At 48.6% G+C, this 25,282-nt stretch overlaps 2 protein-coding genes across 9 annotated transcripts; one reads left to right on the top strand and one right to left on the bottom strand.

Moving 5' to 3' along the window:
• Window positions 1–101: 101 nt before the first annotated feature.
• Window positions 102–23,081, bottom strand: ARNT (aryl hydrocarbon receptor nuclear translocator). Of its 8 annotated transcripts, none has more exons than XM_054294798.1 (23): window positions 23,008–23,081; window positions 15,922–16,027; window positions 14,500–14,544; window positions 13,792–13,836; window positions 12,851–12,895; window positions 10,863–11,076; window positions 9,626–9,839; window positions 9,475–9,540; window positions 9,259–9,358; window positions 8,739–8,804; window positions 8,544–8,629; window positions 8,091–8,167; window positions 7,796–7,930; window positions 7,290–7,364; window positions 6,359–6,510; window positions 5,397–5,507; window positions 5,143–5,218; window positions 4,522–4,645; window positions 4,128–4,227; window positions 3,663–3,816; window positions 3,310–3,469; window positions 2,723–2,877; window positions 102–2,161 (listed from the first exon to the last, which is right to left on the bottom strand). In XM_054294798.1, the coding sequence occupies exons 1-23, from the start codon at window positions 23,030–23,032 to the stop codon at window positions 2,072–2,074; spliced, it is 2,421 nt and encodes an 806-aa protein (XP_054150773.1). In that variant the 5' UTR covers window positions 23,033–23,081; the 3' UTR covers window positions 102–2,071. The 8 variants fall into 8 exon arrangements, with proteins under 8 accessions (XP_054150773.1, XP_054150774.1, XP_054150776.1 ...); XM_054294799.1 differs by having other exon boundaries at window positions 2,723–2,874; XM_054294801.1 differs by having other exon boundaries at window positions 3,714–3,816.
• A 1,441-nt stretch (window positions 23,082–24,522) lies between these two features.
• On the top strand, window positions 24,523–24,696 carry CTXND2 (cortexin domain containing 2). The gene has a single exon (XM_054294816.1). The coding sequence runs from the start codon at window positions 24,523–24,525 to the stop codon at window positions 24,694–24,696; it is 174 nt and encodes a 57-aa protein (XP_054150791.1).
• Window positions 24,697–25,282: the final 586 nt, after the last annotated feature.

The following is a 25,282-nucleotide window of genomic DNA, read 5'->3' as shown; positions in this document are numbered from 1 at the left end:
GGGGGGCCAAAACAGGGAGGGGATGGGGATTTAGGGACATTCCTCCATGAAAGAGGCAGAAATGAGACAAAGGCTGGAAAAAGGGAAAAATCTCTTGATGGAAAATCTCTGCTGCCCAGAATCCACCTGGGGCTGGGACACACCTGAGGGGGTTCAGCTCCTGCTGCCCCAGGACATGGGGGATAAAATTCCACCCCAGGACAAACAGTGGAGTTCCCAAAGAGGGGGGAAAGGGCCCAGCCTGTCCCCTGTCCCCCCAAACCCCTGGGAACCCTCTCAGCCTCTCCCCATCCTCCTTCCCAACAGATTTGGCTGCTCCAGCTCCCAGGATCTGAAAAATTTGGGGGGATACGGCCACAGGACCTGGAAGGGCTCAGGGAAATGGGAATTTTCATCCTCCTGCTTGAAAAACTGAAGGGCCCAGGATGTGATGGGATGCTGGAGAGGTTATTGCTGGGAACACACTCCCAGCATGTCTTCAAGTGGGATGTTCCCATTTATCCAGAAATTTAAAATAAAATTTAAAAAAAAAACCAAACCAAAAAAACAATTAAAACAAAACCTTCAAGTCTTAATTTTCCAGAGGGAAAAGGAGAGGGAAAAATAAAGGTTCCTGCTCCACTTACAAGAGGAATCTCTCTGGGTTGGTGACACAAAGGTTTCAGATTTTAGTCAGGAATGACAGCTCTGGAATCAGCTCTTGGAAAAAGGGGGGGATCTCCCCATTCTTGACCTCAACCAGCAGAGACAACACTCACAACCAGCCTGGGGGTTCCAGAGCCCCCCAACATGCAGGGAAAAGGGGGGAACACCCACATTCCATTCAAAACAAAACCAGGAACACTTGGGATCCTTCCCCAGCTGCTGTTGTGCCAAATTTCCTTCCAAGTCCAACTCTGAAATTCATTTTCCTGTTGGAATTGAAGCAAGAGGGAATCAAATGGCTCTTCCAGCCCCTGAGGAGAGCAGGGTTGGCCACAAGTTGGGTTTTTTTTTTTTTTTTCCATGGAAAAAGCCAGAAGATTCCAAGTCAATGTTTAAAAATTAAAAATTTATATATATATATATATTTATATATATAAAAAAATTCATTCTGTTCCCTACTTTTCCAGCTCTCCTCTCACTCTTTGTCATTTGGCAACAGGATCATCCCATGGCAGGAATTCTTCTTTAAGGAGGTGAGTGAGCAAATGTAGTGAAATTACACAGTTCCTCAGCAATTCCCTGGAAAATCTCTCAAATCCAGGGATTCTCCTCCATCCAGCTCCAAAACGAGGACAAGGAACTCACCTACATGGGATAAAATTCCATGGAGCAGGTTTTATCCCAAAATAAACCTGTTGGAACATCAAATTGTGGCAGCACAGAAACCATCAGCTGGAAAATGGATTCATCCAGAAGAAAGCTACATGGGTAATATTTTTATGGCTTGTTAATTATCCCAGGGTAACGAGGGGGGGTCATGGGTCACACTGATTTCATTGCACAGTTCACAGGAGAGAGAAGATTCCAGAAAAACACAGGAATCTCCACGTGGAGCACCCTGGACTGGAGACGCTGTAACAACCCTCCAAAAACAGCCAAAGTTCCTCCAAAAAGGAGGGAAACACTGGCTTGGGACACGGATTCTTACTCAAGCATCCTCCAGGATTGTGTTTACAGGGATAACACTTGGAAGAGTTCCTTCCAGTACTGAAAAATTCCAATAGTTTCGTGTCTTATAGAAAAAAGTCACGGCAGAGAATGAAATAAAAACAGTCAAAAGCCACCTTAAAAAGTCTGGAAGGGCTGTCTGTGATCCAGACAGGAATCCCTTCCCAAAAAAAAATCCACTTGGGAGCAGCTCTGGGGCCTTCAGCCTCGTGGCACTCAGGTCCTGAAGCTTCCAGAACAATCCCACATGGAGGAGGTGCCCAAACCACCTCGTCCTCCAAGGCCATCCCTCCTCGGAGCTCTGCTTCCAGAAGGTGGGAAGTGTTCACACAGTTCCTTGAGAAAAAGACTCTGCTGTTTTTTTCCTTTACATGTGGATACTGTAGAGAGCTTTGTGTTGTTTCCCCTAAGGCTTGTTTTATTCAGAAAAAGAAGGGAATATGTTCAACTCTGGGAATTCTTCGTTGTTGTAGTTGGGGCCTTGGTCCCCCAACATGGTCAGCATGTCCTGTGAGGATACAAGGAGAGGGTTTAGGACCCAGACTGGAATATCAAGGGAGGTTTAGGTTGGAAATTAGGGGGAAAGGCTGGACTCCATCCCAGAGGCTTTTCCAACCTCAACAATTCCATGGCTCCATGATCATGTGGGTAATTTAATCATGGGTTTGCTGGAATGGATACTGTGGACTAAACTGGTTCCTTTCCCAAGGAAACACAGGGTCTGCAGGGGAAATTTAAGGAGAGCAGCAAATTGAAGCTATAATCACCAACTGCTGGGAAAGCTGGGGTGAGAGGATTATGAATTCTCAGGAATTATTTTAATTTCATTGGACTGTAGCTTTTCTTTTTTTTTAATTAGAAGGGTTAATCCAACTAGAATTTCACACTGATCCTGCAACAGATCAGACACAAAGACACAAAGCCAGTCCTGCCCTCTCCACTTCCAGCTCCATCAAGTTATCCAGGAGTTTGGGACCTCCCCAGCTGATTTGAACCAGAGGGACAAGCTCCGGCTGCTTCAAGACCAGTGGATCCCACCAGATTGGGAGGTTAAAAAGCTCCATCTTACTGGGAAGACCTCGGGCTGGCTGGGCTGGGGCTGCTGCACGTGCTGCTCCCCGGATGCTGGGCCGTGGTGCTGTCCCTGCCACTGTGGCCACATTCCCACGGCGTCGGCGGCGCGGGGCTGGAACGGGGCCGGGCTCTGGGCTGCCTCTGTGGCTGCTGGACAGAGAACACAGGCAGTGAATCATCCCTGCTCTGGGAATGGGGCTGCTCCAGTGCTCTAAAGGGATTGGGAAGGGCAGGGCTCTGTGTGGTGCTGCTGTTGCTGGTGGTGACAGGGCAGGAATTCCTGCCACAGGAATTCAGGTGTTTGCCATGGGATAGAACAAAGAGATTCCCAGAGGGGTTTTTTTCCTCACAGTCAGCCTTAAAATGGCTCAAAATTCATCTGCTGGGATGACCCCAATTATCCCAAGGGGGGGAGGGATCCACAAGGACCCCTGAGTCCAACTGTGTGGTTGGAGGATGACTGAAGGTTATCTCTGCTCCCCACATTCAGGCACTCCCAAAATCCACCAAAAAATGATGGAGAGCACATCCCACCACAGCTGGATGCTCCCAGGGGTGTTGTGCCCCCCAGGCCCCACTCACTGAAGCCTGTGCCACGGCTGGCCAGGGCTGGGTACGGCGCCGTGGTGGGAGACGCCGTCGATCCCGGCGCTGCCATGGAGCTGAAGGAGGACGGCGTGCCCTGGAATGTCCCCATGCCAAAGGAAGGAGGTCGTGTCTTCACCGTCTGAGATGCCACTTGCTGTAAGAGAGGAGAAACACAGCAGAGGAAGAGGAGGCACGGCTTCACCCCGACCCTCAGCTCAGGGAGGAGTTGCTGGATTAGCCCCGCAGGAGGAAGCGGCGCCAGAGAGTGGAAGCAGGATGGTTGCCCGTGGAGAGAAGGGGCTGGAAGGCAGCAGGGAGCCTGCAGCTGAGGGTCTGGGCTGTGCTACCTGGGCTGTGAACACCGGCCGTGTCCCTGGAGCCCAGGTGGTGCCGCTGACCTGAGCTGGGCTGGAGTGCCGGGAAATCTGGGACAGGATCCGGCCGGAGGGCGAGGGCTGCTGCTGCTGGATGATGTTCACTGGAGGCACCATGCTGCTGCTCCTGCAACACAACACGTGGCTGAGGCACTCACAGGAGGAAAAGGCACCAAACCTTTCTGCTCAAGTCATTGGTGGAGGGAAATGAGCCCAATAATTGATGGGAAACTGCCCAGTGGTCACCCCTGAGTGTCCCAAGGATGTGGCACCTGGGGACAGGGGTTAGTGGCAAACACAGGGTTAACAGCTTGATGATTCCAGAGGGCCTTTCCAACGTAAATGATTCATGATTCTACACTGGGAAACAACTGAGAGGGTTGTGGGCACAGCAGAGGAAACAGGGAATGGGCAGGAGCTGGGCAGGTGAAGGCTCACCTGAAGTTCTCAGCAGGCCGTGCAGCAGTGAAGGTGTTGCCCTGGGCAAAGAGGGGAGGGTTGGCTGGCATGGTGCTGGCAGGGATGGCTTTGCTCTCATCTGTGGAGAGAGCACGAGTCATGTTTGGGCTGGGACATCTCAGGAACGGGGAGAGAAGCAGTTGGAAGAGATGTGTCTGTGTGAAGGAACACTCCTCGGTTCCTCCTCCTGACAATTTTGCTAAATCCTGTTTAATCTGATTTCTTTTCCATTTTCTACTGAACTCTCATGGATTTTTTCTGGAGTCCGAGCATCCACTGCAGACTGAGAGCAGGGAGAACTGCTCCACAGGGGACAAGCAGGAAAAACTTGACCAGGGCAGGCAGAAGGAGCTGACCTGAGCTGCTGACCCACCTGTGCTGATGCCAGGGAAGATCTCCCCGAAGCGTGGGTCCCTCTCCTGGCTGAACAGGCTCTCAGCCTTCTCCAGGGGCTTGCTGTGCTCGGGGCCAGCAGCACTCACAGGCTGGACAGGTACCTGGGGAGGGACACGGGGCTGCTCACACCTTGTGGGGCTGCTCACACCTTGTGGGGGCTCCTCACACCTGGTGGGGCTCCTCACACCTTGTGGGGGCTCCTCACACCTCAGCACAGAGGAGGTGAGCACAGGCCCAGCCATTCCTGGGATTCTGATGTGTTTTTTGGGATAGCAGGGCCATTTAGGATGCACAGTCACATCCCTGGAAGTGGCCAAGGCCAGGCTGGACAGGGCTTGGAGCAAAGTGGGCTGGTGGAAGGTGTCCCTGCTCATGGCAGGAGGTGGAAGTGGATGGGTTTTAGGGTTCCTTCCAACCCAAATTATTCCATGTTTCATGATTCCACATGATAAATACTGGAATTGAGCAACACCCAACAAATACCTTCCCCTAAAACCTCACCTCAACCCGGTGCCACCACCTTTAAACCCCCAGCAAAAGTGTGACTTAAACAGAGCAGGACAATGAACAGGGAGTGCCCAAATCCCTCTGGACTCACCTGTGAGTGCTCATAGCCAGCCAAGCTCTCCCTTGCTGGGCCCATTTCCAGCTCTGCCTGAGGTGGCTGCTGCTGCCTGAAATAGAAAGTGTCTGTGACTGGGGAACACAAGATAATTCCCAAGGGAACAGCTCTGGGTGGTTACACCAGGGATTTGTCAGCCTGGAGTTCCTGGCTGCAGAGAGGGGAATTTGGGAATGAAGGGTGTGTGAGGAGAAGGAGGAAATGGAAAAAGGAGCTGAGCTCCTCCTGACCTTGAGGGCAGTGGGGCTGTGCCCATGTCCAGGGGAAGGCTGACGCTCTGCCCCAGCTGAGGCCTTGGCATGGAGTTTGCCAGGGCAGGCCGGGACTCCTGGCTCGAGTTCCTGCAATTCAAACACAGAAAAAAGAGATTTAAAAAGTCCCAGCTGGCAGCAAAGCTGGGTCCTGTGTGTAGCAGGGTGTGGCTGGCTGGGACAAGATGTAAAACCCCATTTGAGTGAAAGGGTTTTTGAGTGAGTTTCCACCTGGTTTCCTTGAAAGGTGGTGCCATGGAATAGGAGGCTCCCCCCTGCACACCTCAAACACAACCACAAGACACTGCTGCTCTGCTCTGAACTTCCACAGGGATTTTTGGGCTCTGGATGTGGGAACATTCGGCTGTGTGTGGAATGAAGAAGTTCAAAGAGAGGGCTCTGACATGGGGCAGGAAATCAGGCCTGCAGCAGATTTCAGCTCTGCAGGGAAGCAGTGCCTCATGGCAAAAAAATCCCGGATTTCCCTTCCCCAGGCAATCCAGCCTTCTGGTTGTCTGCTGGAGCTGCCAAGCCTGCAGCTCCAGATCACACACAGACACAACTTCTTGGTCCTTGCAGCTCCAGATCACACACAGACACAACTTCTTGGTCCTTGCAATGGGTGTGGAGCTCTTGGAGCTCCCTCATGGAAAGAGAGAACAGCTCTGACCATTCCCAAAGATGGGAAGGCTGTGACAGGAATCCAAGAGCATTCTAAGGCAGATTTCACTCATTTCAGGCACTGCTGGAGCCACATTTTGGCAGCTTGCTAAGCCACACAGCAAGACAATTCCTGCACTTTGTAGCCCTCCAGTGCCTGGCACATCCCAGCAGAGAATGGGAGCCGGAGGGACTTAGGAACTTCTCCAGGGTTGTGGAAATTGATGGAGAGGCTGAGGCTGCCCAGCTCTGGGTTATTGTGTCCCCTCTGCACCACTCACTTGACGTTGGTGTTGGTGCAGATGATGTACTCGATCTCATCCGAGTAGGGGTTCTGGAAGGTGAACGAGCTCGTTCTCATCCACAGCCACTCGCGGTTCTTGGATCGGAAGCGGAACATGACCGACAGCACCTGCCCTTTTAACTTCACCACCTAAAAACAAAATGGAATCACACCAGTAGCACCTGATCAAAGGTGGGGAAGAGTAACCTGAGCACCACTTTCCCCCCCAGACCCCTGTGATGGCCCTTTGCCTCAAACCTGGACCACCACATCTCAGCCTTCCCAAACTACATGGCACCATTCCCTTGGGACAGCTTGATTCCTAAAGGATCCAGGAGGGGAATCCAAAATCCCCTTGTTTTTTGCCTTCACTTTTCTTATCTCTTTTGCACTGGTGAGATGTATGGAAAAGCCTCCAAGAAATGAAACACATGCTGTAGCTTCCCATTCCAACGGTTTGGAGCAATGGATATGAGCAGCTGGTTTTTGGAGTCATGAAACCACAGGGGCAGCCTTACCTGCCCTGCCACCAGTCCAAGGCCCTCAGAAATAACAGTAACGACAACAGGGCAAGAAAACCACCTCCACTGCGGGTTCTGGGCCCTAGAGATGAACCAGGGTTTCAGCCAAGTCAAGCAGGCACTTGGGAGCCACATCCCTGGCCCTAAAAGCCAACTGGACCAGCAGCCAGAGCTGGAGTTAAGACTGGATTCAGGAGTTAAGACATCAGATGCTTCTGTTTCATTTTTGCATTCAATGATATGACTAAATCTGCATCTGTTTGCACAGGAGAATTATCTAAGCTTTGTTTTTCTTCTTGGTTTTCCAGTCAATTTTGTTGCTTTGCAAGCACCAAGGCATTCCAGTCTCGGAATGAGCTCCAATCTGAATTCCACCCTGCATGCAAAGGGCAGCTGTGATGCTTTTACCTGCTGAAAACTGTCCCGTAAAAGCTGTTGGTCTTCTGGATGGCAGAAATCCACAATGTCTTTCCCCAAGAGTTCCTATTTTTCAAGGAATTGGGAGAGATTGAGTCAGTTCATCTGGCAGGCAGATTCCATAATTAATCTGTCTTTGGACAGGTAGTTCCTGCTCCTTCCCCCCAAATCCCTGTTACACCACCCAAGCACAAGAGGCTGGTGTGCTGTTTTTTAAAAGAAAAGCACAACAGCTGTTGATTCATGTTTGATCTTTAACTCAATTTGAGGCAAAAATGGCTTTAATTGACATTTGACATAATCCAGAGACACCCAGCCTTGCCATGATCAAAGCACTTGGAAAAACACATGGAAAAGCAACCAGTGGAGAAGAAACACGTCTGGGTTAAGCCCTGGGCATGGTTTACCAGCTCTGCTGGACAAGCAGAGCCATGATCTAGAAAGAAAAGTAAATTTAAAGAGCACTTTTTTATTAAAAAGCTCCTGAAGGTCCTCACCTGGGGCTGGTAACCCACGGTGGCCACGCACCGGTGGTCGATGAAGGTGAAAATTCCTTCGGTGTTGTGTCGGGAGATGAACTCTGTGGGCTGGCAGACATTGTTCATGTCTGTGCAGTTGGGGGAGCTGGTCACCTGCCAGGGACACAGGGACGGTCACCAACCCTCGCTGGCCCTGAGCTGCCAGCCCTGCACTGGGATTTGTGGCCATCAGGGAATGTTTTCAGACAGAACAGTTTAAAGCTGGGGACTACCAGGACAAGGCAATGTTGGAAATGGGGAACAGGGCACTCACCTGGAGCCTGCCAATGGCCACCAGGCAGAACTTGCTGCCCTGGCCAGCGTCAGGGTCATCATCAGGCAGGGAAACACCTGGGAAGGGAGGACCAAAAATTCCAGCAAGGTTAGTACAGGAAAAAAATCAGAGGAATGGATTCAAGACATCTCTCTGCCCTGGTCCGTAACTCAATACTCTTCCCCATGAAGGGATTTTGTAAATTAAGGTGTCCACCCCACCCTTTTTTCACCAGAAGGAATGAAAATCTCTGAATTTCAGCAAAAGCTGCACAACAGACAGTTCAATATTATTTTCATCCTCAGCTGCTTCACCTGCAAAAATTAAATCAATCTTAAAATAAAAGTCACAAATATGTTTGCAAAGCACTTCCTGGCACATTCAGCTCCTGGAATGGATGTTAGACCATGTGCTCCTAAACCCAGCCCACCTGAACTCAAGGTGGATTTTTACCTGCTGGGGGCCAGGCTTTGATGTAGCCCGTGCAGTGCACGACGACGTAGTGGGGTTCTCCATCCTTGGCTGCACCTAAACCATTCCTTGGGAGAGAGAAAGAGGTTGTGCTGCAGTGGGGGAAGGTGAGGCAAGGTGTTCAGCTGTGTTATTTATGTGTTGTATATATTTATATGCTATTTATGTGTCACTTACCTGCAGCGATTCCTCATGAAGCTCAGACGATTGACAGCGACCGGATCCACAGAGCTGTTGCCACACCTGCAGCAGGGTTAGAAAGGATTTGATCTTTCTTCATCAACATGGAAATAATCTGGACATGTTGAACAAGAAGAATTTCCATCACACAAACCCCTCATTCTGCAGAACTCAAGGGAGGTGACACTTGGGACTGAAACTAATTGGATCTTCTACAAGAGGGCAAACAAACATTTTGACAACTTGATTGTAAGGAAAGCTCAGCCATGTTCTGTCATGTCTACATCAAAATGAGCCCAAAAAAAGCTGAAATAAAAACTTTTTATTCCATCCCAGGATTCTGAGTGAGCTGAATGAGCTGGGTCTGACCTTGCAGTGTTTTTGGAAGTCACCTCTCAGTGACATCAAGAGCCCTCTCACCACCACAGCAGGGAAAGCTCCCTGGCATGGAAGGACCAGGTTTAGGGAGCAAGTTTGGCTTTAGGCTCAGAGATTTCCCCAGGCAATTCCTTCCTACCTCATCCTGCAGATGAAAGATCTCCTGGAGCCCATGCACATCCTCATGGACTGCTGCCCTTCCTTCTTCACAGTCCCCGTCTTCAAATCGAGGATACGACCTAAAAAAAGGAAAGAAAAAGGAGAAGCTGCTGCAGTGGGAGTCCTTCCAGCAAGCCAGGAGTGGTGCCAGGTGATGCACTGGGAACTGGCAGGACACGAGTGTCACTGGTGGTACCTTTAGATGCACTCTCGGGGGGGGCTGCAGCATCCTTGGTAGAAAGGCACCAGGGCTTGGTTCCCTCTACAAAGGGAAGGATTTAATCCAAGTCCTCTGCAGGCTGTCCCAACCTGCCAGCCCCTCACGTGCCAGCCCCTGCTTGCTGTACCTGTGAGGGCATTCTCAGAGGTGGAGAGCTGCTCCCTGAGCTTGCCCACGTCGTCGGGGTGCACCTGCTCGTACAGGGTGCTGCCGAACCACTCGGACTGAGGCTGGTTCAGCACCGGCGTCACCGAGTCCGACACGTACACCACGCGCCCCGTCTCGCACGACACGATGAACAGGAAGCCATCAGCTGCCTCCAGGATCAGGTGTTTGAGCTCCTGCAGACACACAGACATCTCCCAACTCATCCCTGTCACCCTGGTTTTTTATTTTTTCTAAGCCTCCTGATGTTTATGTTCTTATAATGAACTTTCTCTCATGCTTTATGTAAATAACCTATTGTTTTGCATTCTTTTATAGAAAAAATGTGATAAACCGTGTCATTGGAGGGGTGACACTGTCACCCTCCAATCCACAGCCACTTTAAAAAATCTATAAATGTTAAAATCAAAAATTAAAAATACTCTTTTTACCTTAAGAAAGCTGCATGTGTGCATCGTGTCATTTCATATCCTATAATAACATATCCCATGTCTGGACATTTTTCACCCACCCATTGTTTAATTTTCCCCTCTGATTGCTGCAATTCCCACAAAGCAGCATCAGGCCAAGATCAGAAGGCTTCAGGGAGACCTCAGTGTGACCTTCCAGGGCCTTAAGGCAGCTAAATAAAAGGAGGAAAAGGGATTTTTTTATATGGGCAGAGACCCAGCCAGTGAGAGAGGTTGACACCTCTCAACTCCACAGCCAAAACACACTCTGGGTTTGGGCTGTAATTCCCACAAAGCAGCAGAAGGCTTCCAGGACCTTCCAGGACTTTAACGTGACTTAATAAAAAGAGGAAGAGGGACTCCAAGATCAGAAGGCTTCAGGGAGACCTCACTGTGACCTTCTAGGACCTTAAGGGGGCTTCATAAAAAGAGGGACTTTTTATATGGACAGAGACCTGGTCAGTGAGAAACGAGAGGTTGACACCTCTCAACTCCACAGCCAAAACACACCCTGGGTTTGGACTTTTCTTCCCACCCATTGTTTAATTTCCCCCTCTGATTGCTGTAATGCCCACAAACCAGCATCAGGCCAAGATCAGAAGGACTTTCCAGGACCTTAAGGTGATTTAATAAAAAGAGGAAGAGGGACTCCGAGATCAGACGGCTTCAGGGAGACCTCACTATGACCTTCCAGGACCTTAATGGGGCTCCATAAAAAGATGAAAAGGGATTTTTTGTGTGGGCAGAGACCTGGTCGGTGAGGAAGGAGGGTTTGTAGGTGCCATCAGTGGAGGTGTTGCCGGTGCCACGCAGGGATTTCATGTGGGACACGGCCATGCGCAGGATGGTCAGCTTGTCCGGCTTGCGGGCCAGGGCGCTGCACGTGGGCACCATGTCGGACAGCTCCGTGATGTAGGCTGTCATCTTGTTCCTCCTCCTGCGCTCGATCTCGCTGTGGTTCTCCCTGCCAGAGGCCCAGGAGGAGAAAAGGAGAAAGGTGAAGCTGGCAGGGGTGGGAGGTTTGTGTGACACACACACACACGCAGACGCCGTCGGGATTAGGATCAAGCCTCACATGCTGGGCGTGCACGGGGAATTGGAGGCAGGGCAAGGAGAAGAGGCTACACCTGGACCTTCCTCGAAGTCACAGCAGCTCCCTGGAACCTGGGGACACTGAGGATCTGGGCTGACCTTCCCAATCCACCACACAATGCTGCAAAGGAGTTGCTCCCAAAGCAGGGTCACCTCAACACTGTCCATGTGAGGGTGAATGAGATCACCTGCACCATCAGACCCACCAGGTCTGCAGCTAAAATTTGGGCACCTGCTCTTCTGGGCAAGCTGGGCAGGTGGGAGGTGTGGGAAGGAGCTCTGAGGCTCCTTCCAGCCCCAGCCACGCCAGGATTCTGAGTGACCTGAATGAGCTGGGTCTGACCTTGCAGTGTTTTTGAAGTCACCTCTCGGTGACACCAAGAGCCCTCTCACCACCACAGCTCCCAAGCAGGTTACACCTCATTTCTGCACAGATCATCAAGGCCAAGCCCAAGCTAGGCAGACCAGGAGCAGCAACACCTGGGTGGTGGCACTGAGACCATTGCTGCCACCTAAAGAGGCTCTTGGCACCCCTTTGGCTCCCATCAGGCCAGAACTTGGTTCTTTTATCCAGGATTTATAATTTAACTTGGATCCTAAGGTGGATTTTCCAAAACAGAGCTTAAAAGCCAGGTTTCCTCTACAGAAGGATGGATCATGTGCAAGGAAGCACATGGTGGGAAGTGAAATGAGATGGAAGCGTTGGAAGGAGCAAGGACAGGCAGGTGAATAAACAGGATAAATACAAAAATGGAGCATTTATCACTACAAAGTGTGTGCAGACATTCAGTGACCTCACCTCTGAGTCAGGTTGCTTCTCTAAACTCACAATCTCGGGTGTGAAAAACAAAGATCCTTCAACTACAGAAGCTACCAAACATTTCCATTTCACTCTGCCATGAGAAATGGATGGGAGAACTGGGATTGTCCATGCTGGGGACACCTCTGTGCCTTCCTGACCTCCTCAAACATTTCAGCACAGCTCAGTGCAGTCAGCAAAGGCACTCTGGGGGTCAAGTTTTGGTTTAAAGACAAAATGAAGGGCACAGGTGTCTGCAGGGCTCATTCCTGGATTCCTGGTGACTGTTCTGGTGGTTTCAGGCACAGCCTCTCATTAATTACTAACAGAAACTCATTAATTACTAATAGAAACTAATAGAAAATTACTAATAGAAACTCAGGGAAAAATTAAATCCTGTTTGCAGTGACACCACCTTTTCTGGAAGGAAAACACCTGAGCTAACACAGCTTTTCCTGCCTGTTCTGAGAGTCCAACAGCATTCCCAGCACACAAAACCTACCCAGATGGACAATTTGGGACCCAGGATAAGAGAAACTGAATTTAGCACAGGTTAGCAAAGCTACAGGTGAAAGCAGGAGCTCTACCCTTTGGCAAATAAATCCTTTCATGTATTCCCTAAAAAGGTTCTTCCAAGGATGAGGTGTGCCTTTCCTCAATGCCTTTCCCCTCCTAATCCCAATTCCACAGCCATTTCCAGGAGTTTGTTAAATCCTCTGCAGCAGATGAGGGAAGGAGGGAAGAAAAATAAAAAAAAAAAAAAAAAAGAGAGAAAAGGGATGCCTAGAGAAACATTAAGGAAAGGAAAAACTCTGCTTGTCCATGCTTGAAATCTCCATTCTCCTACCTGGCAAGTCTCTCCTTATCCGCTGAACTCTGCTCATCATCAGACCTAAAAATAAAATTAGCCAGCTAAGCTAAAAATGGAAAAAAAGTTGAAAGAAATGGAAAAAAAAATGGAAAGATGGACTAGGAAACCCAGCCTAGGGACAGGTCTGTTTTGCAGAGGAGCAATTCCATAAAATAAAGCAGTCATTAGTTTGCAACATTCTGCATTCAACTGGTGCCTGATGTGTTGGAGTTTCAAAACATTTTCTGAGGCTGTGACCTAGTTCTGATTTGCTTATTTCTAATATTAGAAAGATTCTGATATTTCTAACATGTTTTTGATTTGCTTGACTTCAAAAGGACTCAAGCCACTTAAAAAAGCTGGAGAATCCCAGCTTGGAATTCCTTGTAACCCTTTGGGAGGTAACAGCAGGACTGCCCCAAATCCTGGGGGCATTTTTGGGCCCCTCCTGGGAAATGAGACATTGATGGGCTGGAACATGTCCAGAGAAGGTAATGGAGCTTAAAATAGCTGTAAAAATTCCATGGGCTCAGTCCCAACACTCAGAAATACAGTCAGACACCAAAAACTGGTCAAAGTATTCCCTACAATCTCCAGAAAACCCCCAATTTATAGAGTTTCTGTGTAATTCCCTCCAAAACACACAAATCCCAGTTTGTGCCAGGAAATCCTGTTCAAGGAAAACTTGTACTAAGCAGGAAACTTGAAATCTCTGCAAGTTTCTTGAGCAGGAGAAAAGAATGAGAGTCCAAGGGCAGAGCTGAAAGGAATGGTGAAAAAGAGGAATGTCATTGTCACACTCAATAAACTGGTCCAAAAACATCAAGGATTATTGTGGGTCCCTTCAAAGAGAGATGGTTGTGAGAAGGGAGCTGCAGGATCCCCCTCATATTAAGTTTTTTTGGCACAAAAAAGCTTTTAAATCATCAAATTCTTACCTGGCAAATCTCTCTTTATCGTTTGGCATCGGGTCATCATCACATCTAGGAGAAGGGGGAGAGGTTAAAGTGTTTGCACTTCCTTCTTTCCCCAAAAAAACACAGAAAACAAGGTTTAAAAACTGCCACAAAAATGCCTGGGGTTAAAAATGGTCAATTTATTGTGGGCAGTACAGGATAATTCACTGATCACCCCAAATTGCACTTGGAAGATGAAGGCAGGCCAAATCAGGACCTCCATCCAAGGGTTTCTCTTGGAAAATCCCACATTCATCATCCTGAAACCATCCTTAAAGCACAGGAATGCAGGGAATTCTGGAATTGGAGTTATTTGGAGTTTTTATTGGAGTTAACTCCAGTATCACTGGAGTTATTTAATCCTAAACCACGTACTGAGGCTACAAATAAATGACACAAGATATTCCAACTCTTCTGTGCTCCATATGGACCATGAGGAGATCCTCACAGCCTTGCCAACTCCTCAGGGATAAGGATGTCTCTGGAACTGAAGCATCCTTACAGCAGATGAGGATTAATTAATGTCAAAAGCCACAGAGATGGAGGAATATTGCTGAATATTGAGGAACTGGAGCAATTCCCACTGCTTCCAGAGAGGAAAAGCCACAGGAGCAGAGAGATCTTGCTCCACAGAAAACACACAGACACAGCTACAGGACAGAAAATTCTGGATGCCATGTTCTCCCTCACCTGAGGAATTTGCTGTTCCCTTCTCCATCATCATCAAAATCGAGCCTGAAAAACAGAAAAAAAAATAACTGCTAACCAAGTGGTTTCTCCTTTAAACTACTTTTCTGACTGTCCCCATGGAAGATTTCTGAAAGGAAAAATTAAGTAATCCCAATGCAATTTAGTGATCCTAATGTGAAACAACCAACAAAGTTTGGAAAGGGGCTTCTTTCAGGTGTTTATCAGGAGCAGAGCAAGGAAAAACAGTTCCAAAGGAAGAAAACCCATTTGGAGCATCCAGTGAATCCCAACTTTCTCTTCCAAAAGCCTCCAAGGAGAATCAGGGATCATCAACAGCCTACAGATGGAGCATTCCCAGTTTAAGTATGGATTTGGTGCATTTAAAATTAAAACAAAACAAAAAAAGTGGAGGGTAAAATCCTCCTGGAGTTAAAGTTCAGTTTGTGCAGTGTTCAGGGACAAAACCTCACTTCTGACCAGTTCACGTGGAAGGACAGAAGAGTTTTCACCTTTTGGGATGGAAAACTGTGGATGCAGCATGGGAGGAGCTGCAGGGGAGCGGGAGCAGCAGCAAATGGGGCTGGAAAAAAGAGTTTCAGTGACTGGGAGGGGTGCAGAGACAGATTTCAGTTTGCTCCAAAATTACCAGGCAATTTCTCGTGCCAGAAATCTGGGAACAAGCACTCAACTCCCTTTGAATTTGAATTTGCAAAGGCATTTTTAGCAAACAAAAAGCCTCCCACAAGCACATTGTGGCTTCCCCCCACCCCTCCCAGGGACAGCACAGCTGCAAAGGTTGGAGTAAGGCTCCAAAATCCAGATTCTCTGTTCCCCCAGGCCTTGCTCTCAATCCTTGGTGTGCATTTATTTGTTTTTTCTATGAGGTGCAAAGTTTTTAGTCCCCTCTGAATATGTCACACTGAGGAGTAAGGACACCATACTTACTGTTCTTTAAGTGTGATATAAGTGACAAAATAATATCTGTGGATACAGGTTTTTCAGGCTACTGAAAGAAGGGAGACATTTATTTATGATAAATTTATAATTGATAATTGATACATAAATAAATTTATAATTGATAAAATTTTCTTGCTGTAAATGAAACCAAACTTCCCAAGTGCAATGCACAGTAAGTGCACATCAAGGTGGACAGAGAGCTAGAATAAATGAAAAATTCAGGTATAACCAAGCTCACACAATTCAGTCAAAGAGAGATTTAACCTATAATTGCAAGACAGAATTGTGATGTATGTTATAAAGTCAATTGTTTGCACAGAAATATATGAATGGCAGCTGACCACAAAGGGAAAGGACTGGACAGAGCCCACCTGAAAGAAGCAGGGCACTCCTCAGAAGCAGCCACAGCTCTTTCTGGAGAACAAAACTCCCTCCAAAAGGCCTTTTCCCCCAGCCCTCACTCACCCAGGCCGCCTCTTGCTGGGTCTCTGAGCTGCTCCAGCCTGGGCTCCTGAGCCGGAGTTCCCGGAGCCGACGGCTGCACCCAGCGAGGAAACGTCGGAGGCCATCTCTAAACAGGAGCGGAAAAAATCACAAAAATCAACCAGTTTTACTGGCAAACCCCTCTGGTTGAGTGCAACACTCCCCAGTGAGGAGCTGTGTGTCAGCATCTGCTGGGGCTGGGTTTGGGGCAATGGCCTTTCATCTGCTTCCTCAGCTGCAGAGCTCAGGCTGCCAAAATCCAAGATGCGGTTTGGGATTTTTGGGGAGAGGAGGAGCCTGCTGGGAGCAGGGAAGGGGCTGAGGCTGCAGGAGAGCTGAGGCTGCCAAAATCCAAGATGTGGTTTGGGATTTTTGGGGAGAGGAGGAGCCTGCTGGGAGCAGGGGAGGGGCTGAGGCTGCAGGAGAGCTGAGGCTGCCAAAATCCAAGATGCGGTTTGGGATTTTTGGGGAGAGGAGGAGCCTGCTGGGAGCAGGGGAGGGGCTGAGGCTGCACCATGAAGGAGGGAGGAGGAGCAGAGCTGTTTGTACAGAATATTCTGTTTGTATAGAATATTAAATAGCTCATAATTAGAATATTAAATAGGCCATAATTAAAATGTACATTTGTAAAAATAATAATATAATATGATATAATATAGTGTAATGTAATACAATATAATAATGTAATCTAATATAATATATATTATGTATAATATATAAAAGAATACAATATAAATTAGCATAATATATTACATTAATATAATATAATATAATAGTTATATTATACTATTATATTATATAAATATAACTAATAATATATATAATACATAATATATAATGCATGATATATAATATACAATATATAACATATAACATAATATAATAAATAACATTATATAGTATATAACATATAATATATAACATATAATATATAACATATAGCATATAATATATAACATATATTTGTAAAACTAATAATATACATTTCTAAAACTAGGAGCCATTTGGTTAAGAATCAAGCTACCAGCATGAATGTTTCTTCATATTAGATATCCAGCTGGTAGAGACATTATGATTATCTCACAAAACCAGATTTTTATAAAATATGCTTTAGAAAGAATCCTGACTTTCAAAAACCTAAAGAGCAAAGAGGGACGTAGGGATATGTTAACAGAAAATATCATAAACAACTCTCATTCCACACTCTAAAACAATTTATTGAACTAAAATCATGTTTTCCTGATGACACAGCCTGCAGAGGGTTCATTGCCCAATCTCAGACAAAGGATGAGCCCAAGTGCTCATAAAACACTTCCAAAGCCATCACTGGTCACTGGTCCCTGCTGCTCCTCACCAGTACAGACCAGTGGCACCAGTACAGACCCGTGGCACCATCACTGACCTGTGCTCCTCACCAGTACAGACCAGTGGCACCAGTACAGACCCGTGGCACCATCACTGACCTGTGCTCCTCACCAGTACAGACCAGTGGCACCATTACTGACCTGTGCTCTGCCACCAGTACAGACCAGTGGCACCATTACTGACCTGTGCTCTGCCACCAGTACAGACCAGTGGCACCAGTACAGACCAGTGGCACCATCACTGACCTGTGCTCCTCACCAGTACAGACCAGTGGCACCAGTACAGACCTGTGCTCCTCACCAGTACAGACCAGTGGCACCATTACTGACCTGTGCTCCTCACCAGTACAGACCAGTGGCACCATCACTGACCTGTGCTCCTCACCAGTACAGACCAGTGGCACCAGTACAGACCTGTGCTCCTCACCAGTACAGACCAGTGGCACCATTACTGACCTGTGCTCCTCACCAGTACAGACCAGTGGCACCATCACTGACCTGTGCTCTGCCACCAGTACAGACCCGTGGCACCATCACTGACCTGTGCTCCTCACCAGTACAGACCAGTGGCACCAGTACAGACCTGTGCTCCTCACCAGTACAGACCAGTGGCACCATTACTGACCTGTGCTCCTCACCAGTACAGACCAGTGGCACCAGTACAGACCCGTGGCACCATCACTGACCTGTGCTCCTCACCAGTACAGACCAGTGGCACCAGTACAGACCCGTGGCACCATCACTGACCTGTGCTCCTCACCAGTACAGACCAGTGGCACCATCACTGACCTGTGCTCTGCCACCAGTACAGACCCGTGGCACCATCACTGACCTGTGCTCCTCACCAGTACAGACCCGTGGCACCAGTACAGACCAGTGGCACCATCACTGACCTGTGCTCCTCACCAGTACAGACCAGTGGCACCAGTACAGACCTGTGCTCCTCACCAGTACAGACCAGTGGCACCATCACTGACCTGTGCTCCTCACCAGTACAGACCAGTGGCACCAGTACAGACCAGTGGCACCATCACTGACCTGTGCTCTGCCACCAGTACAGACCAGTGGCACCATTACTGTGATGTATTTCCATTTTCCTGTATTTTCCTATATATTTCCTGTATTTCCATTTCCTATATTTTCCTATATATTCCCTGTATTCCATTTCCCTCTATTTTCCTGTATATTTCCTGTATTTTCCTATATATTTCCTGTATTTCCATTTTCCACTATTCTCTTGTACTTCTATTTTTCTGTATTTTCCTATATATTTGCTGTATTTCCATTTTCCTCTATTTTCCTGTATATTCCCTGTATTCCATTTTCCTTTATTTTCCTGTGTATTTTACTGTATTTCCATTTTCCTGTATTTTCTTGTAATTTCTTATATTTCCATTTCCCTGTATTTTCCTATATTTTTCCTGCATTTCCATTTCCCTGTATTTTCCTGTGTATTTTCCTGTATTTCCATTTCCCTGTATTTTCCTGCATTTCCATTTTTCTGTATTTTCCCCTAATCCTGCTTCTTCAGGAGCACCTGTAACACAATCTGCAGCTGTTCAGAGCTTGCTCAGTGTGGTTTATGCTGAATTTACACCCCAGCATCACCATCAGAACCCAACCTACATTCAAACAGTCTGTTCCACATCAGAAAATTGATTTTTAAATCCATTATAAACCATTTTTCCCTGTTTTGCTGAAATAAGTCAGCTCTGTGCTTATTTTAACAGTTGTGGGTTGGTAAATCTGCTGTGAAACTGCCCCAAAAGTTGTTCCAGCCCAAAAATCTCCACCACAACCTGAGCCCGATGCAGCTCCCAAACCACTTCTGCTTTATCAGAGTGAAGGGGACCCCAAACCACCCAGACACCCCCAAAAAACCCAAATTTGGGCTTCCCAAACCACCCTGAGCAGCACCCAGAGCAGCTTGGGCAGGAACAGCCACAACTGTGGGGACAAAGTGGAGAACTGAGGTCAGGTTTAATGAATTAGGTTAAAAATGGGCTTTAAATTGGGGTTCCCAATTCTCCTCCACTGCCCAAAGCCAGATTTCAGTCCAACAATAATTTAATTTCACTTCCAGAGTTGCATTTTGGTTTATTTACAGCTAAAAGTGGAGCTGTACAATCACCTCAGTGGTGTGCCTGGACCTCCCAGCAAACACATTCCCAAATTTCTGCTATTTCTGCCAAAATTAAATATATTTTACCACCATATTTTACCAAAATAACCTTCCCAGCCTCCGTGCCTGCCTGCTTGGTTTCCCTCCAAGCAGCTGGTGTTGCTGAGGAATTTTTTCCTTGCAGATCCATAGGATTTCCCAGGGGTGACCACAGTATGGAACAAGCATCCAGCTCGAGGCTTGGCAGCTGAAGGAGCCAAAAACAACAATCCCAACCAAGAGCAGCAACAAAACACCAGGATCCTCTCTGCTGTTCTAAAACACATCTGGAGAACAACAAACCAGAGGTGGAAACCCTTCCCCATCTCCTTTCTGCTCCATTTGGGATCGCTCAGATGCTGCTGGGAAGTCCCAAGGTGACATCCAGGGATTTTGTTGAACAAAATGAAGTTTTAAGTGGGGATAAAGCAGGCCAGGAGGGTTCCTCATTTTCCCCAGCCCTATGTGAACATGAAATGAACAGAAATGAAGTTTCTGGAGCACAGAGAATCCCTTTCCTGAGGGGAAGGAGTTTCCGCTCGGGGCAGGGGAAGGAAGCGACACCGAGCTGTTCTCTGGGCCCAGCTCCATGCAGGGACACACAGAAAATTGATTTTCAAACCTTGGAGATGCCCCAGGAGCCCAACATGAGGAACATTTCCCTCTCCTGGTGCAGGTGAAAGCTCAGGACAAACCCTGAGGTTGGGCACCAGGACCTTGGGATTTCCAGGAAACACCCAGAAACACAAAAACTCCTTCCCAATTTCTGTCTTTTCCCCATTCCAAACACTGAGGTGAATTCCTGAACCCAACATTCATCCCATGAGGAACATTTCCCTCTCCTGGTGTAGATGGAATCCCAGGACAGACCCTGAGGTTGGGCACAGGACCTGGCACTGCTTTGGAGTTGGCACAGCCTCCCAAAAATCAGTGACAGCACGGGCAGGCAGGGAAATACACAATCAGTAAACATGGAGATATTAGAAGAATAAATTCTGAAGAATTCTCACAAATAATAAGAGGGAAGAGCTCTGGCTTTATCACCATTTAGGATTTCCACAAAACACAAAGATTCCTTCCCAATTTCTGTCTTCTCCCCATTCCAAACACTGAGGTGAATTCCTGGAGCCCAACATTCATCCCATGAAGAACATTTTCCTCTCCTGGTTTAGATGAAATACCAGGACAGACCCTGAGGTTGGGCACCAGGAGCTGGCACTGCTTTGGAGTTGGCACAGCCTCCCAAAAATCAGTGACAGCACGGGCAGGCAGGGAAATACACAATCAGTAAACATGGAGATATTAGAAGAATAAATTCTGAAGAATTCTCACAAATAATGAGAAGGGAAGAGCTCTGGCTTTATCACCATTTGGGATTTCCACAAAACACACAAAGATTCCTTCCCAATTTCTGTCTTCTTCCCATTCCAAACACTGAGTTGAATTCCTGGAGGAGTTTTCAGTCCCTGGAAAGAGGATGGAGCAAGGATTTGCTCCAAAGGAACAACAAAATGAGAGGAAACAGCCCCAAGTTGTACCAGGGCAATTTTAGGATGGGTTTGAGGGAAAATTCCCTCCCAGAAAAGGCTGCTCTGCAGTCACCATGCCTGGAGGTGCCCAGTTTAGAAATCCCAGGTGTTTTTCCAAAATCCTGGCTGGGTCTGTGTCCCAGCCCTTCCCAGAACCAATCCCTGCCTCCCCACACCATGTGCTGCAGCTAATTAAGGCCAGAAGGAGCAAATGTAAATCCCAACCCCCACCAGTGCTCCAGGCTCCCAGCCCAACTCTCCTGGGAAAGGCTCTGCTGCAACCACTGGCATCCCAACAGGCAAAAAAGGCTCCAAAATAAAATTACTGCAAATATTCCCAGCTGTGATTTATGCTGTGGCTTTTATGTGCATTTTTATTGTAAAAAATCTGGTGCTTTCTGCTGCAGAAGCTTCAGCAGGGGGTTAATTGCCAGGCTCACGTTTGGATATCGAATCTCACAAGTTTTGCTTTAAATTCACCCATTTGTGATCTCCTCAGATAAACCAGCCTTAAAAGTACTCTGCATTTCACTCACAACTAGAAGGCTTTGATATTTCTGCTTTTATGGTTTTTTATTTACAAAGCATCTCAGTTTCTGTGTCTGGGGTACATTAAATTGATTTTTTTTTGAAGCAGGAGGTTTTTAGTTTGAGTTCCCCATGAAACGCCAGCTCAGCACTTTCATCCCCATGGGAACTTTCTCCAAGAAGAAATATAGAAATTAAGAAAAGAATGTTTCTTCCATTGCTAAGGGGTGAAATGAAGACATTCTGAGTATTTTGGGGCATTATCCAGCATTCATTGGAGCCCTGAAATCAATTTTTTAACACTTTAATGAAAAGAAGACCCACGTTATTTGTGCGAATTCTTCAGAATTTAATCTCCCAATAATCTCCATGTTTACTGCTTGTGTATTTCCCTCCCTCTATGTAAAAGTTGGTCACTCTGCCCATGATTATAAATATTAAACACAGATGTTGAAAATGCTTTCTCGTTTCTTTCAGAATTTAAAACTTTCTTATGCAAAAAACCACAGAACCCTGAAGACTCCACTTCCACAAATGCTTGGACACTCACGAGTATCTTACTGGATGAGTCCCCAGTGGGTTTTTTCACCATTAAAATCCACAAACCCTTCCTGAAACGTTAAAATAAAACCCCAGAATCCTTCAGCAGTGTCACTGAACACTCCTCGATAAACCTGAGTGTGTCTCAAGCCACAAAGGACAAGCTAAGACTAAAAAAAAAACCCAAAACACAAACAAAGCTCAGATTCTGATCTCAGCCACCACGCTGTAAATCCATCACGACTTCACAGACGCTGCGTTAATCTGGATACTCAGTTCAGAGTTTAGGCAGAAAATTGATAAAATCAGATCTTTTTCTGGCAAGAATCAGGGAGCAGCAGCTCGCAGCTTCCTGTGCACAGGGAGTTGAGGGCTCTGGGGAGCAGCGTGAGGAACCGGAGCTGAGGGAACATCGTGCTCCAGGCCCTCCCCTGCTTCGCACAGCTCCCACAAACATTTGTGCAAAACCTTCAAACCGGGCCAGCACTTTGTGCTGGGAGTTAAGAAAAACCTCAGCGAAACACAGCTGAAAAGGGGGTAGAAGCCGTCAAGGAAAATAAATCCAAAGGAGTGATGATGGAAATCCAAATCCACATCGAGGGTCCCTCGTACCACCGGCTCTGCGGGGACCCCCGGCCCCAAACACCCCAAATCCAGATAAACACAGCCCTGACCCCTTCAGGGCGCCCCATCCCACTGTGCCATTTCCCCCGCAGCCCTTCAGGAGCCTCCTCACGCCCCTGCCAGCCCCTCCAGGGCCCCTTCAGCGCCCTCAGAACCCCTCACGACATCCCCCGCCCCTGAGGGTCGCCCTCCTCTCTGGAGGGCCCGGGAGAGCCTTTGGGTCCTCTCAGACCCCCCTGTGCTCCCCCTCAGCCCCCCATGCCCTCCCCGGGGCTCTCAGCCCGCTCCCCAGCCCCGCTCGTGCCGCCGCGGCCGGGCTCACCCGCGCTGGCGGCGGTGGCGGCCATGGCGGGGGTCCCGGGCCGCCCCCTCCTCGCTCCGCTCCGCTGATCCAAGATGGCGGCGCAGGAAAACCTCCGCCAGCCCCACAGCCCCGCCGGCGCGGGGGCGGAGCCAGAGCTATGCCGGCTTTCTATTGGTTCAACCGGGGGGCGGGGGGAGGGACAGGGGGAGAAGCAGGGCTGCTATTGGTCCAGACGGAGAGCTGGGGGCGGGGACAAGCGGAGGGCACGGCTGGGGGCGGGACCAAGGTGGCAAGATCCCGCCCCCTCCGAGAAGGAGGCGGAGCTTTACGAGGGGGCGTGACCACAGTGGGTGGTTTTGATGACGTCACGTAACATTGGGATTGGGATTCTAATTCGGATTAAGATTAAAATTAAATTTAGGATTGAGACTGGGGCGAGATTGCAGTTCTAAACCCCAGGGAATGAAGATGCGGATCCAGACTGCACATGTAATTTGGGTTGGAACTGGGATTGGGATTGGAACGGGTTTTTTTTTTGTCAGAACTAGGATTTGGGGCCACAAACGGGACCCCACAACTCATCCTTTGCTAAAAAATCTCTGTAAAACCCCCACAGCCCAGCTCTTGGGGTGTCAAAGTTATGCTGTCTTCCCAAAGTGATGTTTTTTTCTCTCAGAGGGGGAAAATAAAGAAACTTGAAGGAGATTTTTGGTGTATTTTAGGTGTTCTGGGGTTTTCATGAGGCTGTCAAAAATCCAAACCGGCAGCTTATTTCAATGCATTTTTCAAGAGTTTTTCCCAGTCCATTCCAACATAAGCAAAAAACTACCTTGAAATCCTCTCACTGGCAAAACCTTTAGATTTTGAGGATAAATCCTCCAAAATGCTTCCCAAACCACCCCAAGTCACCAGGAAGACTCATGAAAGGACCCAGAGCCTTCTCCTGATGGGAGAAGGGGGTGTGGGGTGGGAATTTGATCCCCTGGCTTCTGTCTGAAAAGTGATGCCGGCGCATTCCTGCAGAATTCATGAAGGCCTGGAGCCAGCAGGGCCAGGACTGAGACCCAGAGCCGGCCACAGGGAGGTAAGGAAGGAGCAGAGGGGACTCAAGACCATCTTTTCCCCCTTTTTGGGGTGCTTTTGACCCCTCAGCCCCATTATTTCCCCCCAGTTCTGGTCCCTTAGGGATGTGATTGGGAGTTGAGTGCTGGGGGACACGTACTGGAGGATCCCTGGAGAGAAGACAGGACACCTGAGGATCTCTGGAGCCAGGAAGGGACACCTGAGGAGCCTCTGAAGCTGGGAAAAAGACACCTGAAGGTCCCTGGAGTCAGGAAGAAACACCTGGAGCTGCAACAGAGACACCTGAGGGACTCTGAAGCTGGGAAAGAGACACCTGAGTCGTCCCTGGAGCCAGGAAGAAACATCTGAGGGTCCCTGCAACCAAGGGACACCCACCTGAGGGTCCCTGGAGCCAGGAAGAGACACCTGAGGGTCCCAGGAGCTGTGACAGACACAGCTGAGGGTCCCTGCATGGAGACCCCCACGGTGCTGCCCACCATGGACGTGGACAAAGCCGTGGCCACGGCCTTTGTGGTGCTGCTGGGGCTCTTCCTGCTGGCCATGACCGTGCGCTGCGCCCGCCTCGTGGTGGATCCCTACACCGCCATCCCCACCTCCACCTGGGAGGAGGAACCCATCAACTGACCCCAAAATATCCCCCCTGGGACCCCCCAAACCCCGCAGGGTGCTCCAATGAGCCCCAGCTCCAGGAGAAGCACCCAGGCTCCCATTAACTCAGAGCTGCTGGTAGCCCCAACACCCCTCATCCTCCATGGGTCCCCCCTTCCTGCAGGACCCCTGTTTCCCCTACTGATTCCCCATTAATTCCTCATTTACCCTATTGCTTCCCGTTTACCCTCATTGCTCCCAATTTCCCCCATTGTGCCCCATTTCCCCCATTGATTCCTCATTTCTTCTATTGATTCCCATTTCCCCCATTCCCCCCATTGCTCCCCAATTCCTCCATTTCCTCCATTTCCACCCATTGCTCCCCATTTCCCCCATTGCTTCCCATCCCCCATCACTCTCCGTGTTTCAAACCCCTCCGAGGTGGCGGTTAAAGGACCGTTCGCGGGGGGTTCGGTAACGGCTCCAACGGCCCCGAACAGTCCCGGGGCTCCAGGGCCGCCTCAGGAAGGAACCGCGGCCGCCTCAGGAGCGAACCGCGGCTTTCCCGGCGTTCACAACTTAAACGGGGCCGGCCGTTCACGGCAGCTCCCTGGGACATTCG

This window comes from Melozone crissalis, unplaced genomic scaffold (genome assembly GCF_028551555.1).
Source record: "Melozone crissalis strain CALT ecotype California unplaced genomic scaffold, PUWL_Pcris_2 ptg000323l_1, whole genome shotgun sequence".
Lineage (NCBI taxonomy): Eukaryota > Metazoa > Chordata > Aves > Passeriformes > Passerellidae > Melozone > Melozone crissalis.
Note: the sequence above shows the minus strand (reverse complement) of the source record. Positions and strands in the feature narration are given on the sequence as shown.

What these genes read in the sequence shown, in the direction of transcription:
- ARNT (XM_054294798.1), bottom strand. Translation starts at nt 23,032, where the DNA reads ATGGCCGCCACCGCCGCCAGCGCGG. An exon ending in CTCTGAGAATGCCCTCACAG is followed by an intron (nt 9,541 to 9,625) that starts GTACAGCAAGCA and finishes TTCCCTTTGTAG; the next exon opens with AGGGAACCAAGCCCTGGTGC. An exon ending in CCGTGGGTTACCAGCCCCAG is followed by an intron (nt 7,365 to 7,795) that starts GTGAGGACCTTC and finishes CTTGAAAAATAG; the next exon opens with GAACTCTTGGGGAAAGACAT.
- CTXND2 (XM_054294816.1), top strand. Translation starts at nt 24,523, where the DNA reads ATGGAGACCCCCACGGTGCTGCCCACCATGGACGTGGACAAAGCCGTG.